The 19,370-nt window shown below is 45.3% G+C and overlaps 1 protein-coding gene across 1 annotated transcript in view; it reads left to right on the top strand.

The window, feature by feature from the left end:
• Positions 1 to 19,370, top strand: part of LOC125457393 (glycogenin-1-like) — an 85,690-nt gene that overhangs the window by 30,238 nt on the left and 36,082 nt on the right. Inside the window, exon 4 of the mRNA XM_048541551.2 lies at positions 4,167 to 4,329. Within this exon, the coding sequence (XP_048397508.1) occupies positions 4,167 to 4,329 (163 nt within the window). The remainder of the gene's footprint in view (positions 1 to 4,166; positions 4,330 to 19,370) is intronic.

Genomic DNA, 19,370 nt, shown 5'->3' with positions numbered 1-19,370 from the left:
AGCTGGGGTCTGGTGGTGGTGGCACTGAGGAGGTTCCAGACAGGGAATGCTGAAGCACCAGGCTAGGTTCAAAAGGAAGAGAATAGGGGTCATAACCAGGCAGAAGTCCAAGGCATGGTAAAAGAGCTGACCATCAGTGTTTACTATGTAAACCTTTTACTCCTGCTCCTTGAACCTGCTGCTAGCAAATAATGGCTCAGAGCTCCCCACAGATAATTTAAGTCAGGCCCTGATTATTGACTGTTAATTCAGTCCCAAATATGCCTTTTGCTGGAGTCTGGTTGATCATCTGATTTGGATTTGTTAAAAATTTAAGTGAATGAGCATGGGGGTCCACTTCCTCATTTATTTTCCCTTTTCATAACTTCATTTTTGGGGCTCTCTTGGGGTAGTGTCCCTACCACTGGACTGGGAGGCCCAGGTTCAAGGCCCACCTGCTCCAGAGGTGTGTAATAATATCCCTGAACAGGTTGATTAGAAAAACAGATCAATTAAAAAAAAACCTAATCTTTCCCAACTGTACATTAAAATAATGCATAGGACAATGGGGTTGGTGGGGGCAGAGTTTGCTAATAGACGTACCAAACAGAAACCAATGTCAGCTTCTAACAGTTACAGATGATACTAAAATCGGGAGTATAGGAGGAGCAGGGGATATAGCTAAGGGTTTGTAGCAGCATTTAGATCCATTAAGCAGCAACCCTGAGAAGTACCAAATTAACTCAGTGCCAATAAATGCAAGGTTCTACAAATTGGTGCAGAAGGAAAGACATAGAATTAGCCTTTCAAAGTGAACCGGGAGTGAGAGTTAACTCAGCACTGTTAAGACAAAATTTGCTCACAAATGATTAACACGTTTAGAGAACATGCATCTTTGTGTTATTACTGCCTTATATTGCTGGAAACTAACTTACAGGACATCGAACTTTATTGAAGCTATTTATCTCGCACTTAGCAGGACAATTTGCAAGGAATCTGATGTATAAGGAAAATAATATTTATACTGTATGAGAGCAGAGTGCAGATTGGTTAGTGAGTGGATTCTGGTAGAGGTGTTGCTATAGAGAATGCACCAGTTGTAGGAACTGTTCTGTCGTGACTGTAACAAGGTTAGCCAGCTAGTCCTCATAAGAATATGAGTTCCCTGATTTGGGGTTAATCTGGTCTAATCAAGGAGCCCCAGCTGACAGATATAAACAGGAGTGACAGAGATTCTGAGATAACGCGGTGAGGAACTGGATGAACACAACAGGCCTGGCAGCATCAGAGGAGCAGGAAAGTTGACATTTCTGAAGAAGGGTCCCGACTCGAAACATCAGTTCTCCTGCTCCTCTGATGCTGCGTGGCCTTCTGTGTTCCTCCAGCTCCACACTGCATTATCTCTGACTCTCGCATCTTCAGTTCTTGCTATCTCTGTGTCAGAGATTCTGTTCACTCTGAGAGCTAGCTCTGAGGAACCCAGACCAGTGTCAAGTACTTTATAAGTGTGAATAAAGCGTGACTTGGTGACGGGATACCAGCCTATGTGGAGTTATTTCATTTCCGCCATTATTAGTTGGTGTATCCTCTGTAGCACCTCCACCAATTAGAATCCACTTGGTAACCAATCAGTGCTCTCCTCTCATACAGCATCAATGTAGTTTTTATTTTACATTGGCATTCTTGCAAATATCCTGATGAGTGCAACATGAAAAATTCAACAAAATTGTTTTTTCAGTGCAATTTAGGTTCTACACCATCAAATTCAAATAATCGTCTAACGTGTTTTAGATGAAATGCAATTCGAATCTGATTTCAGAAGTTAAGGCTTCTTGAATTGCCTCTTCATGCTCATGACTAGTTTGTAGCTGTGTTGTGGGACCACAGTGAGAGTGGATCTCAGCTCTATTAGCAGATGGCTTGAGTTTGTTTCTTTCAACTCACAGTCAACCCCCAGGATGAAAGCCCTAAGGGTGAAAGGTGCCAAGTAGGAATGTCAATCTGCATGATAAATGTCTTTATAGCCCTGATCGTGGACTAGGGGGAGTCAAGGTTTATTCCTCTACCTCTCTTCAGTGCTACCCCTCTGCTGTAATTCCCCACAACCAGTTCTCCTCTCCATCACACAGTCTCTAACGTTTTAGATCCAGTGACGCCTTTTCAGATAGGAATTAATGGTTTACAAATGTCTGGTCGCACTGCTATGGGAAGGATACGATTAATTTGCAGAGGGCGCAGAAAAGAATTACAAGGATGTTACTGGCAATAGAGGGTTTGAGTTATAAGGAGAGCCTGGAACTTTTTTCACTGGAGTGCAGGAGTTTGAGGGGTGACCTTATAGCAGTTTATAAAATCATGAGGGGAATTAATGAGGTGAATAGCAAAAGTCTTTTCCCCAAGGTAGGAGGTTACAAAACTGAGGAGAAAGATTTTGAAGGGACCTCAGGGGCAATATTTTCAGACAGAGACTGGCTTGTATATGGAATGAACTGCCGGAGGGTGCAGGTACAGTTACATTTGGATAGGTGTATGAATAGAAAAGGTTTAGAGGAGTATGTGCAAAATGCAGGCAAAAAGAACTGGTTTTGTTTGGAAAGCTTGGTTGGCATGGATGAGTTGGACCAAGGGATGAACTTCCATGGTTGATGACGCGATGATTCCCACCTTCCCACTGGACGTAGCAGCTCTTGAATCAGCTTAATTGCAGCTTTGTATTGTCAACTTTACTGCTGGGTAAGCAGCCAAGCTGTCGATCAGAATAAAATTTAAATTTGAACATATACTTCCAGGATTCCCAATCTCAAAGAGCTCCTTACCTCCTTCCTGGGTCCCTGGACTCAAAGCTAGAGCCACTCCCATCACCCTCAGGTGCTGAATGGAGTGTGGTTTTCTAAATGATCTGACAGGTTCCAGGCTGAAACTGGTTTGAGAAACCAGTAATGAATAAATTGATGACATTTCTAAAAGTTGTTTTTGGAATTAAAATCTCTTAGACCATACATCCTGATCGCATGTTCCCCCTGAGTGATCCACATCAATCTGTTCAGGCAGGTTACATTGCACATCTGGAGCATGCAGGTCTTGAACCTGGAGCTCTGACCCCCAGATGTGGGGCATTACCACAACACTACAAGAGCCTAGTTTTCTTACATTTTATTAGCTTGCTACGGTTAAGAAATGCATTGCATTAAACAATCCAGGAGCAATAATTTCTCCAGCATGCTGCTGGTTCCCTGATTTATTTTACTGGGGTGGATGGAAGGCTATGTCGTTCAAAGAGTTAACATCAGTAGTCACATGTGGTTGCTGTTTTGCCAGAGGTATGACCATCGTCGATGTTGAGCTCCACTTACTGATGCTATAATTGGGGTGGGAAGATTTGCTTTTTGTCAGGATGCCAATATAGTCGCCTCCAATTGAACTAGTTTTCACTGCTTTCAGTGCCTTCCTGCAGCTCATTTGGGCAGCGTAATGGAATTCCTTGTATCCATTCATGTGTCAACAGTAAGCCTGAAATTGCTTATTCATCTGAAGGCATGGCCAGTTTGTCTTCAGTTACTTTTCAGAGGTTTTCTTCAAAGTGACTGTTTGCTGACTTAGTGACTGGTTATAGAAAAAAGGAGCTGGCTTTTATGTGACGTCTTTCACAGACTCCTGACCTCCAATGCACTTTACAGTCAATGAAGAAGTTCAAAACTAATCATTAGCTTAATATAGGTTCCACAAACAGGAATGAGATGGTATGAGTGAATGATTTCAGTTTAAAATGGTGTAACTTGCCGAATACTGCGTGTGTTATTCATTTCAGCCTTTAAAAGGTGTTGTCTGAAACATCGGTCAGTACGGGGGTTGCACACTCTGCGTTCTGTTGTGCTGTTGATCTATATTAACTCATTCACCTTTGTGAGCCAGCTCAATTCAGTCTATCTTGAGTACCGCAACTATGATAAAAAGACAGAAGCTACCAGCTCATGATGCAGCTTTAGATGAGGGCCACATAAATCGAAAGATACAGCACAAAAGGAGAGGATATTTGACCCATCCACCTTTTGAAACTTCTACCCAATTACTCCCTCTCCCCTTGCTGTGATCCTATAGCCCTACAATTGCTTCTGTCCAAGTATTTTCCTTTTCAGAATGGCTTTGCAAAGGTTTCCTGTAACAAATGCTTCTGCTGTCTTTAACAGGTATTATGTAACATCGACGAACTCTTTGAAAGGGAAGAATTATCTGCAGCACCGGACCCTGGTTGGCCAGATTGTTTCAATACAGGAGTATTTGTTTATCGACCTTCCATTGAAACCTACAATGAACTTTTGCAGTATTCCACAGAGAAGGGCAGCTTTGATGGTATGTTTCAATGTTGGAAAGACAGCCTTGTTTATGATTTCTGGCTCCTGGTTGGAAATGGCAGAAAAGTTCCTTGCACTCACACATCTTGCTGTCCATCAATCTGTATGTGGATTTCAGTTCGGAATATGATTTTATATACTGTTATTTAGAATGAGCTGGTTCAGTTTGAACTTAAGCAAGCAAAATGACACAGTCTCAAGCAAGTATACGATTCCTTAGCAAACAAAAAAACAATTCTTGCGCTCCTACAGTTGTGGAAACCACATTACAGAGAGGACATGAATGTACTGGAGAGAGTGCTGAAGCAAGTTACAAGAATGGTTCCAGGAATGAGAAACTTTGCTTATGAAGATAGGTTGATGAAGTTGGGACTGATCTTCATGGGAGATCTGAGAAGAGATGTGAAAAGAGGTTTTCGAAGTCTTAATGGGTTGGACAAAGGTGGGGAGAAACAAAAAGCAGAAATTGCTGGAAAAACTCAACAGCATTTGGGGAGAGAAATCAGAGTTAACGTTTCGGGTCGAGTGACCCTACCTCCAAACTGATGGTTGCGAGGAAACTGTCCGTTTTTGTGCAGAAGAATTGGGGGGGGCTAAGGAGCAAATGATAGATAGGGTTAGAGCCCAAACAATTGGACAGACAGAGGAGTGGATAACAGAAGGCTTGGAGGGTGGATAGCTATTAATGGGGATTGTTAGCGGCTAACAATGGGTTGTGTGTAACAGCAGGCTATATGATAACAAGTGTGTGGGGTTAGGGGTAAGGACAAGAGAGAGCTCAAGCCCTAACTTTGCTGAACACAGTATTGAGTCCAAAAGGCCGGAGAGTTCTCAAATGCAAAATAAGGTGCTGTTCTTCCAGCTTGTGCTGAGCTTCACTGGGGCAGGGCAGAAAGCCTGAAACAGAGATGTTGGCCGGGGAACACGGTGGTGTGTTGAAGTGGCAGGCAACTGAAAGCTCAGGTCTTTTCTAACAGACAGAACGTAGGTGTTCTGCAAAGTGGCCACCCAGTCTACACTTCGATGCCCCAATGTAGAGAAGGATTCCTGATTTTGTTTCGGATTTCCAGCATCAGCAGTTGTTTCAGTGTTTGTTTAGAGATGGGGAGAAGCTGGTCTCACTCATTAAAAATAAAATGAAATGGCACAGATTTAAAACGGTTGCAAAAGAAGCAAGAGTGATGCGAGAAGGAACTTCTTCACACAGCGACTAATTAGGGTCTGGAATGCACTACCTGGAAATGTGATGGCAGTGGGTTCAATCAAGACATACAGGAGGGCATTGGATGATTATTTTGATAGAAATATCATGCAGAGATATGAGATTGGCACTAGGAAAGACAAGTAGTAGAGGGATGAAGGGCCAAAGGAGCTTCTTCTGCACTATAATGATTCTATAACTGATAATTTTCCAACCAGCTTGACCAGAGACATTACGAGGCGCTTCTGGGATGAGAAGTCGGGTCAACTGGCTAAGAGATAGGTTCACTACCACTACACTTCTAAAAGTTTCTCTCAGATGTTTTGAATCAGCCTGTTCAGAGATGTTATTACACACTTCTTGGAGCTAGTTGGACTCAAACCCAGGTCTCCTGGCTCAGAGGTAGAGACATACCACTGCACCAGAAGAACCCATAGAACATAGAACATTGAACAGTACAGCACAGAACAGGCCCTTCAGCCCACAATGTTGTGCCGACCATTGATCCTCATGTGTGCACCCTCAAATTTCTGTGACCATATGCATGTCCAGCAGTCTCTTAAATGACCCCAATGACCTTGCTTCCACAACTGCTGCTGGCAACGCATTCCATGCTCTCACAACTCTCTGTGTAAAGAACCTGCCTCTGACATCCCCTCGATACTTTCCACCAACCAGCTTAAAACTATGACCCCTCGTGCTAGCCATTCCTGCCCTGGGAAATAGTCTCTGGCTATCAACTCTATCTATGTCTCTCATTATCTTGTATACCTCAATTAGGTCCCCTCTCCTCCTCCTTTTCTCCAATGAAAAGACACCAAGCTCAGTCAACCTCTCTTCATAAGGTAAGCCCTCCAGTCCAGGCAGCATCCTGGTAAACCTCCTCTGAACCCTCTCCAAAGCATCCACATCTTTCCTATAATAGGACGACCAGAACTGGACGCAGTATTCCAAGTGCGGTCTAACCAAAGTTTTATAGAGCTGCAACAAGATCTCACGACTCTTAAACTCAATCCCCCTGTTAATGAAAGCCAAAACACCATATGCTTTCTTAACAACCCTGTCCACTTGGGTGGCCATTTTAAGGGATCTATGTATCTGCACACCAAGATCCCTCTGTTCCTCCACGCTGCCAAGAATCCTATCCTTAATCCTGTACTCAGCTTTCAAATTCGACCTTCCAAAATGCATCACCTCGCATTTATCCAGGTTGAACTCCATCTGCCACCTCTCAGCCCATCTCTGCATCCTGTCAATGTCCCGCTGCAGCCTACAACAGCCCTCTACACTGTCAACGACACCTCCGACCTTTGTGTCGTCTGCAAACTTGCTGACCCATCCTTCAATCCCCTCATCCACATCATTAATACTTGCATGTCTGATGAAAGGTCTAGGCCCGAAACATCAGCTTTTCTGCTCCTAAGATGCTGCCTGGCCTGCTGTGTTCATCCAGCTGTATACTTTGTTATCTCGGATTCTCCAGTATCTGCAGTTCCTAATATCTTTCATGCAGTATTAAGTTTTGCCACCAAAGCCAGTAATTGTTGACCATCTTTAGTTGCCCTGAAGGAATGCTGTGCAATCAGGATGTATTGCAGCATTGTGCAAGAGGTCTTAATCCCAGATTGACTTCAGGAGATGTTAACATGGTATTCAAAATTGGCGTTTCAAACCAGCTTGAACATCGAATGTGTGTATGTGTCATTTAGAAAACCACATTTCTGTTCTACCCAGTGCTCGAGGGTGATGGAACTAAGGCTGAAGAGAAAGGAGTTGCCATGGGTTTGAGTTCAGGGACCCGAGAAGGAGCTGGGGAGCTCTTTGAGACTGGGAATCCCGGAAGCCTGTGTTTAAATTTAAATTTTATTCTGATTGACAGCTTGGCTGTTTACCCAGCTGCAAAGCTGACTCCATAAAGCTGCAGTTAAACTGGACTGGTACGTCCAACGAGAAGTCACTCAGCGATAGCAAGAGCTGCAGATGCTGGAGTCAGAGTCAATAGATTGTGGAGCTGGAGGAACACAGTGTGTCAGGCAGCATCAGAGGAGCAGGAGACTCAATGTTTTGGGCCTAGACCCAACCACTCCCCTATGGAACACGCAGCCCTCCACTCCAACCCCAACCTCCCCAGCAAACCCGCAGATAAGGGGGAGGGGGAACACCATCGTGGTATAGGGCACTGACCTTTATATGGCAGAGGTCAGGTGCCAACTCTCTGACTCCTCCTCCTACTGCCCCCTCAATTACGATCCCATTCCTGATCACCAGACCGTTGTCTCTCGGACCATGCATAACCTTATCACCCCAGGAGACCTCCCATCCACAGCCTCCAACCTCATCGACCTACTAACCTTGTACGACTTCTATCTCCTTCCCAAAATCCATAAACCTGACTGTCTCGGCTGACCCATTGTCTCTGCCTGCTCCTGCACCACTGAACTCCCCTAAACTTACCTTGGCTTTATCTTTTTCCCACTGCTGCAGGAACTCCCTATCTGTATCTGCCTTCCGCCTCCCCCAGGACTTTCAATTCCCCAGCCTCCCCAATACCTCATCTCCACTATGGCTATCCAAACCCCCCAAAAGCCCTCCGCTGCTTCCTGTCCCACAGGCCCAATTAGTCCCCCTCAACTGACACCCTCATCTGCTTTACAGAACTTGTACTTAGCCTTAACAACTTCTCCTTTAACTCCTCCCACGTTCTACAAACTAAAGGGGTGGCTATGGGCACCTGTATGGGTCTGAGCTATGCCTGCCTCTTCAGAGGATATGTGGAACAGTCCCTTTTCTGCTGTTACAACAACACTACCCCGCACCTCTTCTTCCACAACATCGATGACTGCATCGTTGCTGCCTCATGCTCTCATGAGGAGCTTGAACACTTCATCAACTTTACTAACAGTTCTCACCCCAACCTCAAATTCACCTGGACTGTCTCCGATACCTCCCTCCCCTCCCTGGACCTCTCTGTCTCCATATGTGGTAACCGTCTAAGCACTGATATGTATTTCAAACCCACCGACTCCCACAGCTACCTTGACGAGGCTCCTCTCGCCCATCCTCCTGCAAGAATGTGATTCCCCACTCCCAATTCCTCTGCCTCATCTGCTCCTGAGATGGAGTGTACCACTCCCAGACATCCCAGATGTTCTCTTACTTCAAGGACCACAACTTGCCCCTCTGTTGATCGAAAATGCCCTCAACCACATTTCTTGCGTTTCCTGCACCTCTGTCATCAAACCCCCTTCCCCCAACAAAAACGAAAACAGAACCCTCTTGTCCTGACTTATCACCCGATCAACCTCCGCATGCAATATACCATTCTCCACCACCTAAAATACAACCCCATAGCTAAAGATATATTTCCCTCACCACCTCTATTTGCCTTTCATAGGGACCACTCTCTCTGCGACTCCCTCGTCTGCTCCACACTTCCCACTAACCCCACCACCTCCAGCACCTTTCCCTGTAACCTCAGGAAGTGTTACACCTGCACCTCCACTTACCCCCTCACATCCATCCAAGGCCAAAGACAAACTTTCCTTATCAGACAGGGGTTCACCTAGTACATCCTCTGACCTGGTCTGCTGTATCCATCCCTCTCAATGGGGCCTCCTCTACTTCGGTGAGACCAAATACAGACTCGGTGACAGATTTGCAGAGCATCTGTGCTCTGTACGCTATAATCAACAACAACTTCCCGTCACTAACCATTTTGACTACCTCCCCCCCCACTCCCTGGGTGACATGTCCATCCTGGGCCTCCACCAGTGTCACAATGACGCCACACGCAAGCTGGAGAAACAACTGCTCATACTCCACCTCAGGAGCCTACGGCTGATGGCCTGAACATAGAATTCACCAGTTTTAAAATCTCCCCACCCCGGCCTCATCTCACGTTCGACTCTTCCTCTCATCCCCAACTCCTTGACCTGTCCATCTCCTTCCCCACATATCTGTCTCACTCTCTCACTGACTAATCCCCATTACTCCCTACCTTCATCTATCTATCACCATCCCACCTACCTTCCCCTAGCCCCACCTCTCTTCCCTCTATTTATTTCCCAGGCCCTCACCCCTCCCCAGACCTGATGAAGGGTCTAGGCCCAAAACATCAACTCTCCTGCTTGTCTGATGCTGCCTGACCTGCTGTGTTCCTCCAGCTCACTGCACTGAGGTCCAGTGAGAAGGTTGGGAGAGACTGTGTGATGGAGAGGAGAACTGGTTGTGGGGGGATGTTATTGCACGAAGTTGGTTGGGGGGGGCGGGCAGCGGCTGAAAGGTTTTACCGCTGCAGTTCATTCGAGAAAGCAGGAGCCAGTACACTCCATCTCAGGAGCAGATGAGGGGAAATTGCAGGATTTGCATCCAGTAACCCTGACGAAATGATTAAGTGTTTTTCAAGTCACAAAGAGGAAATTGGAAGCGATGGTTTCCCTTGTATCTTACTGCCTTTGATCTTCTTGGTCGTAACTGGTAGGATTAAGGGACTTGGTTAATATTGCAGCATGACTCCAGGCACAAAACAAAACTTTGGTAATATTTTAACCCTAAATGATTCCCCAGGCAGTTTGAGACATACTTCCTGTGTGATCAGTCTTGATGGCATAGAGACATGCATTGTGCAGGCTCTTTGCTGGAAAAGTGCAAACAACACGGAATTCCAGGGAGCACAATTTTTGATACCTGACGAAACAGACCCACAAATATTCTGTTTTCATCACAACCAGAGAATGATGTGGGGTTGGCTGTAAAATTCCAATTGGCTCCCCTGTCAGGTGGACACATCGCTAGTTTAATGGTCCTGATTTGAATTGAAAAGATAATAAGAACTTTCAATCAATTAAAAATTTGGTCCCATGAAGTGTTAATTATTTGAGGCATCCCTTGTGTTTGAAAGACAAGCTTGACACAAATGTGAACTCGACCTCTTGGTTAATAAAGTGTGAAGCTGGATGAACACAGCAGGCCAAGCAGCATCTCAGGAGCACAAAAGCTGACGTTTCGGGCCTAGACCCTTCATCAGAGAGGGAGATGGGGTGAGGGTTCTGGAATAAATAGGGAGAGAGGAGGAGGCGGACCGAAGATGGAGAGAAAAGAAGATAGGTGGAGAGGAGAGTATAGGTGGGGAGGTAGGGAGGGGATAGGTCAGTCCAGGGAAGACTGACAGGTCAAGGAGGTGGGATGAGGTTAGTAGGTAGGAAATGGAGGTGCGGCTTGGGGTGGGAGGAAGGGATGGGTGAGAGGAAGAACAGGTTAGGGAGGCAGAGACAGGCTGGGCTGGTTTTGGGATGCAGTGGGGGGAGGGGAAGAGCTGGGCTGGTTGTGTGGTGCAGTGGGGGGAGGGGACGAACTGGGCTGGTTTTATGATGCGGTGGGGGAAGGGGAGATTTTGAAGCTGGTGAAGTCCACATTGATACCATTAGGCTGCTGGGTTCCCAGGCGGAATATGAGTTACTGTTCCTGCAACATTCGGGTGGCATCATTGTGGCACTGCAGGAGGCCCATGATGGACATGTCATCTAAAGAATGGGAGGGGGAGTTGAAATGGTTCACGACTGGGAGGTGCAGTTGTCTATTGCGAACCGAGCAGAGGTGTTCTGCAAAGCGGTCCCCAAGCCTCCGCTCGGTTTCCCCAATGTAGAGGAAGCCACACCGGGTACAGTGGATACAGTATACCACATTGACAGATGTGCAGGTGAACCTCTGCTTAATATGGAAAGTCATCTTGGGGCCTGGGATGGGGTTGAGGGAGGAGGTGTGGGGACAAGTGTAGCATTTCCTGCGGTTGCAGGGGAAGGTACCGGGTGTGGTGGAGTTGGAGGGCAGTGTGGAGCGAACAAGGGAGTCACAGAGAGAGTGGTCTCTCCCGAAAGCAGACAGGGGTGGGGATGGAAAAGACACAAATATGAACTCGACCTCTTGGTGACCTGCATTATGGTGGCACTGCTGCCAAGTCTATTAATACAGTTTTTCGATATCATCCCACAGGCACAATTGGTTTCACGATGAAAATGCTACAGGCACCTGAATAAACTCTATGTAGGACTAACTATAAATAAAGTTGTGAATAAGGCAGTGAGTTCCCAGAGCTTATCATGGCCCAGCCGTAACTATATAAAGAAGATTGACCAGACCTCCTTCCGATTATAACAAACTCCTTCTTCTATATAAGGAAATGTGCAGTGGCAACTTAATATGGCCAAATATATAAAGACACAGTAAATAGTGAAGTTCTAAAAGTTTAAGAAACATAAACATCTATTTCATGACTTGTGAATACAGTGGATGTTACAACTGTGTCTCAGTAGCTCTATCTTTGCTGTTGGACTCTCCATCTCTCTTTTACTGTATTCATCAGTCATCCTGTCGTTCACTGTTGCTCTCTGATCCCTCTCTCTATCAATCTCTCTGTCTGTCAGTGTCTTTCATTTACCCTGCACCTTTCCTAGAAATTCTCTGCTTCCCAGGTGTTGTGGAGTTGTTAGTTATACTGAGTCTCTTCTGTGTTGGATGGATTCATGGAATCCCTGAGATGCACAGAGCCTGCAGTGGTGGGACTACAATTCCCGATTTTCAATTCAAGGCTGCAAGGGCACCCATATTCAGAGTCGCGTGAAAAATCTGGCATTAAGCCTCATGCTTGAGCACCTCAAGTAAGTGTTTTGAAGAAACCGGCACAAGCCCAGACAGTCTTTAAAAGGCACAGACCGCACATGTCTTAAGGCCTATACATCATAAGAAACAGTCAGAAGTCACACAATAGTCCAACAGGTTTTGAATTTTGAACCAACAGGTTTTTTATTTGAAATGACAAGCTTTCGGAGCATACTCCCTTTGTCAGGTGAAGTGAGAGAGTCGCACAAAGGAACACAGAATTTATGGGCAGAGAGAGATCAAAAGACCATACAAATGATGTGAGTAGATTTTCATCAGGCCGAATACTAAGTCCCTGCAGGTGATCCAAACTGTCAGACGGTGTTAGTGAAGTGTCAACAGCTGAATAACAAGCAAAGGGATGACCCATAATCCGGTCAAATGAGCCAGAGATAATTACAAAAAATTTAAAATGAGATGGTGCTGGAGACAAACCAAATGGCTGGAATAACGTGTTCGGTATAAGAGTCGCATGCGAAGTAATGAGTAATTCAAAACTGTACAAACTAATTAAGGTAGAGAGATCATCACAATTTAGCAAGGTGATGACTATCAAAACAGGACAGTAAGGAAGATTTTACAGATAGAGAACAGTGTGGTGGGGTCACATGTAGCACGACTTGAACCCAATACACATGAAGTCAACAGACCTGGACGTCCCATCATATCAGGCAATGGGACCCTGCATGAGAAGCTGTCTGGCTATGTGGAGGGCATCTTAAAACCCATTGTACAAAGAACCCCCATCTTCTTCACGACATGACCGATTTCTGACAGAAACTCAGCCCCCATGGCCCAGTTGAACAGGAACACTCCTTGCCACAATGGATGTTTCAGTACGCTACACCAGCATCGCCCGTGGCAACAGCCTCAATAATCAATAGCAACAACTGCCAATTTCCAGGCGCCATCTTACAACTCATCTGCTTCATCCTTGAACACAACGTCTTCACCTTTAACAATCAGTTCTTTATCCAGATACATGGGACAGCCACGGCAACCAGATTTGCTCCCCAGTATGCCGATGTTTTCATGCATAAATTCAATCAAGACTTCTTTGCGACCTCCAACCAACACTATACACGAGATACATTGATGGCATTTTCTTCCTTTGGACTCGGGGGAGGAATCACTGAAATGACTACAAAGCAATATCAACAAGTTTCATCCCTCCATCAGACTTACCATGGACTACTCTTTTGAATCAGTCTCAGTCTTGGACACGCACATCTCCATCAAGGACGCACATCTCAATACCTCACTCTACTGCAAGCCCATGGATAAGCTCACAATGCTGCACTTCTCTAGCTTCCACCTTAACATGTTAATGAAGCCTCTGCGGATAAGACCCGCGCATACACAGAATCTGCTCAGATGCAGGGGAACACAACAGACACCGAAAGATTTTGAAGGACACCCTCACAGGATACAATGCTGAACTCATCGATTGCCAGTTCTGATGTGCCACGGAGAAAAACCACAATGACGTCCTCAGAAGACAGACGCAGGGTACAACTGTTAGATATCCTTCATCATCCAGTACTTCCCTGGACCAGAGAGACTACACCATGCTCTTTGCAGCCTTCAACATGACAATGAGCATCTCGCCAAGATCATCCTTATGCCTCCAGTTCTCATCTTCAAACAACTGCCAGACCTTAAACAGACTAAGGTTCGCAGTAAACCACCCAGCCTTCAGGACAGCATTGACCACAACACCACACAACCCCATCTTGGCAACCTTTGCCAAATCATCAACTTGGACACTGCCATCACATCTGTACATCTCAGGGATTCCATGAATCCATCCAACACAGAATCCATCCAACACCACCGACTACATACATGACAAATATTCATGACACTTGGCCAATGATGTCTACCTCATATGCTACTGGCAAGGATACCTCGAGGTATGGTATATTGGCGAAACCATGCAGACGCTGCAGCACCGGGTGACCACCGCTGGACAGGAATGTTCCCTCCCAGTCAGGGAACACCTCAGTGGCTAAGGACATTTGGCCTTCGATGTTTAGGTAAGCATCCTCCAAGAGATACACAACAACACAGAATCACCACGCAGAAACTGATGACCAAGTTCCATACCCATGAAGACAGCCTCAACCAGGATTTTGGATTTATGGCACCCTATGTGTGACCCCACCACGCTGTTCTGTATCTGCAGAATCTTCCTTAGTGTCCAGTTTTGACACCGTCATCTTGATAACTGGTTATTTTTAACCATTTGGTTTGTGCCCAGCACCACCTTATTTTTAATTTTTTGTAAGTATCTTTCTGTCTCATTTGATCAGATTATAGGTCATCCCCTCACTTGTTATTCAGCTGTTGACACTTTACTCACACATTCTGACAGTTTGGATCACCTGCAGGGACTTAGTATTCGGCCTGTTGAAACTCCACTCACATCATTTGTATTATCTTTTGATCTCTCTGCCTTTGACCTCTCTCTAACTTATAAATTCTCTGTTCCTTTGTGCTACTCTCTCACTTCACCTGACAAAAGGGCTATGCTCTGAAAGCTCATGATTTTCAGATAAACCTGTTGGACTATCATGTGATCTCTGACCATGTCCAACCCTGGCACCTCCACTTCATCAGAATTAGGAACAGGCGTGGGCTGTTTGGCCCCTTGAGAATCCCTGACATTCAGTTGGGTCGTGGCTGATCCGTCATTCCTCACATCCGCTTCCTCTCCTTTCCCCAGAATCCTTAATTCCCCAGGAATCTGTGTATCCAGGCCTTAAATATACACAGGGACTGTACCCCCATAGCTTACTGTGGTAAGAAGTTCCAAAGACACTCAACCCTCTGAGAGAAGAAATTCCTTCTTATCTCAGTCTTAAATTGGCGCCCCTTTACTCTGAGACTATGCCCTCTAGACCTAGACTCCCCCATGAAGGGAAACAATCTGTCAGCATTTACCCTGCCAAGCCCTTTAAGGACCCCATATGTTTCGTTGAGATCAAAGATGGCAGCGGTGGCATGGTAGGGAATGTTCGGTCTTGTCGGAGCATGTCTGCTCCAGGCCAGTGTCTGCAGCGTTGGTGGCGTGGGTCAGGACTCCTGGTGGTGGTGCTCAGAGCCTGGATTCCTGACAGCAGTAGGCCCGGAACCTAGACTCTTGGTGGTGGTGGTACTCCAAGCGAGAACTCCTGGCAGCGGTAGGCCTGGATCCTGGACTCCTGTTGTTGGCAGTGCCAGGAGCATGGACTGTGAACAGCACAGAGCCGGGGTCTCCTGGGGCATTTGTGTTGTCTTTGCTATTCCCGGAGCAGGACTTCTTGAGGAGTGGAACCAGAGACCTTGCAGAAGCCCTGGAGCTATGCTTGAGACCCAGTTTGAACAGAAGGTGAACTCTTCTTTAAGAAATTTCTTCTCATCCTTATTATAACTCAAAATGGTGCCTGACTGTGGAAACCTCACACTTTTCACTGCATCTTCCAGATATATGTAACAACAAAATCATTCATTCACCTCTCATTTTTCCAAACTGCAGTATGTAGAGTCCTAACCTGTTTAGCCTTTGCCTGTAAGACTATCAGTCCAGACCAGGTATCACCCAAGTGAAACTTCTCTGAGCTGCCTCCAACAAAATGATATCTTTCCTTAAATTAGGGGACCAAAACTGCATGCAATACCCAGATGTGGTCTCACCAGCATCTTTTACAACTGTGGTAAGATTTCCCTACTCTTATATTCTAATCCCCTTCAAATAACAGCCAATATCCTTGCAAGTTCTTGTTCAGGCTAGAAACCAGTTAAAAAGGCCTGATGGCAAATTCTACACTTACAACCACACCACCCCCCCCCCCCCCCCCCCCGCCCCGAATCTGTAAGCCTCACCTCTGTTTCCCAATTCACATTCCTTCTGGTAGACGGGCCTGGATCACGGCAGTGAACTGGCCACACAGATATATAGGGCTTGAGGCCTGGACAGATGCCAGAACAAAACCGTGAAGAAACATTCAGGAACATTAAGTGACATGTTCAATGAGGTCGCAAGTACAAGAAGAGAAATTCTCAGTAATTGCGCAACATTTCATCATTTTCATTTTCTCAATGATTCTCAAATGAAATAAAAACTTGGGAAGAAATGTAAACTGTGAATGTCCAAAAGGATATTGACAAGCTGGTGGAGTGGGCAGGTAGATTGCTGATGAGGTTCACTGCAGAGAAGTGTGAAGTGATGTACTTTGGTCAGAAGAACATTGAAAGGCAGTGCAGAAAGGGAGGACTATTCTTAAGGGGGTGGGTGAAGGGGCAGAGACACCTGCGTGCATGTGCGCACACACAGATCACTGAAGAAGGTATGATAGGTCAACAGAGCAGTTGATAAAGCATACAGCGTTCCCAGCTTTATTAATAGTGGTCTGGATTACTGGAGCAAGAAGGTGATGTCAAACTTGTATAAGATACTCAACAGACTTCAATTGGAGTATTATATAGAATTCTGGGCACCACATAGAACGTAGAACTGTACAGCACAGTACAGGCCCTTTGACCCGCGATGTTATGCCGACCTATTATCCTACTAAGATCAATCTACCCTGCATACTCTACATTTTAATATCCGCCATGTGCCTATCCAAGAGTCATTTAAAAGTTTTTAAAGTATCTGACTCCACTACCACCGCCAGGGCACATTACACTCGCCCACCACTCTCTGTGTGAAGAACCTACCTCTGACATCTCCCCTGTACCTTCCTCCAATCACCTTAAAATTATGCCCCCTCGTAATAGTCATTTCCACCCTGGGAAAAAGTCTCTGATTATCCACCCTATATGTGTCTCATCATCACATGATATGAAAGATGTGAATGCACTGGAGAGACTGCAGAAGCACGATTCCAGGAATGAGAAAACTTTAGTGATGAGGATGGATTGAAGAAGTGGAGGACTGTTCTTCTTGGAGAGAAGAAGGTTGAGAAGAGATTTGAGACAAGTTTGCAAAATCATGAGCAGGCTGGATAGAGCAGGTGGGGTGAAGCTGTTCCTGCTCGTAAAAAGAGCAGGAATGAGAGGGCACAGTTTTAAAGTGCCATGCAAAATGAGCGAGGACATTGTGAGAAAAGCTTTTTCACATGAGTGATCAGGGTGTGGAATGCACTGCCTGGAAATGTGGTGGGAACAGTACAATGGGGCATTAGATGGTTGTTTGATTAGAAATTGTGTGCAAGGTACAGGAGGAAAGGCAGGAGACTGGCACTGGGTAATAATGGCTGTTTGAAGACCTGGCACAAGTACGGCAGGCCGTATGATTTTATGTGCCATAACAATTCTGTCAGAAACAGAAAATGCCGGAAATGCTCACCAGGACTCAGACTGCATAATCATTGCTTCTGTTTACCATCACACACAGTCCTGTGCTGAAAGCCTAATGCGCACAGTGCTGCCAGCACATGGTACCAGCTGTTCAGCTTGGGCTGGTACAGCCTGTACTCTAGTGATTACAGACAACCAGAGGATCTAGTGGTTTGATTCCACCAGGCAGGGGAGTACAATTACAACTTGCACAGAATATTGAACAACCAGGGTGTGAAGTAATTTCAGTACTCAATCGACACAGAAATTATATGATTTTTCTTAAGCTGAGCGACCAAGTCACTTGGCATTAGCACAGAGCATGGCTTATTGTAACACAACAGAATGTCCAGGTCAATTCAATGTTCATGTGAGGAATTGCTGGCCTCCATTTGTACCTTGGGTAACACATTGTATAGAACTCCGGTGCTGACCCAGAGCACATTTTATTACAAAGGATATTCCCGTAGGCTGCATGAACTTTACCAGCTGTTCCTCTCTCTCACCTTCCTTTCTCCCTTGCTGGGCATTCGTTGTTGTTTCACTGGTCTTAGAATGTTGTGACACTCAAGGTTGTATTTGTGCTTCCCTCTCAGTCAACAAGGTCAAGGTGAAGATGTGAGCTCTTCTCCTAATCAAATGGAGTTGGAGCTCATTAAACCATCCGCTGGATCTCAGCCTTGGCCCCAATAACCTCTCAAGCCCACGGGCTTACTTTGAAACACATGGCAGCGCATTCCAGGTGAAACTTGAATGTGTGGAGGAAGTGTTGCAACGTTGCTTCCATCATCAGAGGTAGATGCCGTGGCCACAAGGTTGTGTCATTGCATCAGACTCTAGCAAGAGTAGGCTTTGTGGTCTTGATAGACCTTAGGAACAATGGAGGCTTAACCATTCCACACTTCAGTGTCAGTAGACAGAAATCTTCCGGTAAAAACCGAAAGAACTGCGGATGCTGCAAATCAAACTCAAAAAATAGAATTTGTTGGAAGAGCTCAGCAGGTCTGGCAGCGTCTGTGGAAAGAAATCAGAGTTAATGTTTCGAGTCGAGTCCTCAGAACTTGACTTTACCTGAAATGTTAACTCTGATTTCTCCCCACAGATGCTGGCCAGATCTGCTGAGCTCTTCCAACAATTTCAGTTCTTGTTTCTGATTTACAGCATCTGCAGTTCCATCAGTTTTTATTTCGTAGTTAACTCACTGTCACATCTCTTTTAAGTATGCCCACCTTGAAGAAGTTCTGCTTAACTCTCCGATAGGATTTCTGTTCCAATCCTTTTCCTTGTCCACCGACATTAATTCCAAAAAATCTTTTGTTTTTGCCTTGGGACTTTGAAATGTTTGTTGTTAATTGATGCTTGTCATGGTAGCAAAGGACATAACATTGGCAGACATAGTTCAAAATAATTGCAGGAAATAACACAATCCTTTAATTGCTTTGGAGGAGCCAGAAAGTGCCATTTTCATTAATGTTCGCTTGAAGAAGAAATTTACACTTTACAATGTGGTTGTCGTTTTTGCTTGCTAGATTATGCAAGTAGCACTTTGTTCTGAAGGATCAATACATCTGAGGAACAGTGAGGCATTCTAACTGTGGCCAGTACCATTGAGCATTAACAGTGATTGTTTACGAGGAACATCTCGATTTGTTGGATTAATTTGTTTGCTGTAGGACTGGTCCACCGAATCAGTTGTTTCATTTTCTTGTACTGCTGAGTACATGACACAGCTTATCTTGCGAAAAGCTTTTTACTCTGCAAGAGTTGTAATTAAGCTCAATAATGAAAGCGGTCTAAAGAAAATAGATTATTATCCGTGCTGTCTTAGGGCTGTGTATCTGTTTAAATTGCAATTGAAT

The sequence above is a fragment of the Stegostoma tigrinum genome, chromosome 14 (genome assembly GCF_030684315.1).
Source record: "Stegostoma tigrinum isolate sSteTig4 chromosome 14, sSteTig4.hap1, whole genome shotgun sequence".
NCBI lineage: Eukaryota > Metazoa > Chordata > Chondrichthyes > Orectolobiformes > Stegostomatidae > Stegostoma > Stegostoma tigrinum.
Note: the sequence above shows the minus strand (reverse complement) of the source record. Positions and strands in the feature narration are given on the sequence as shown.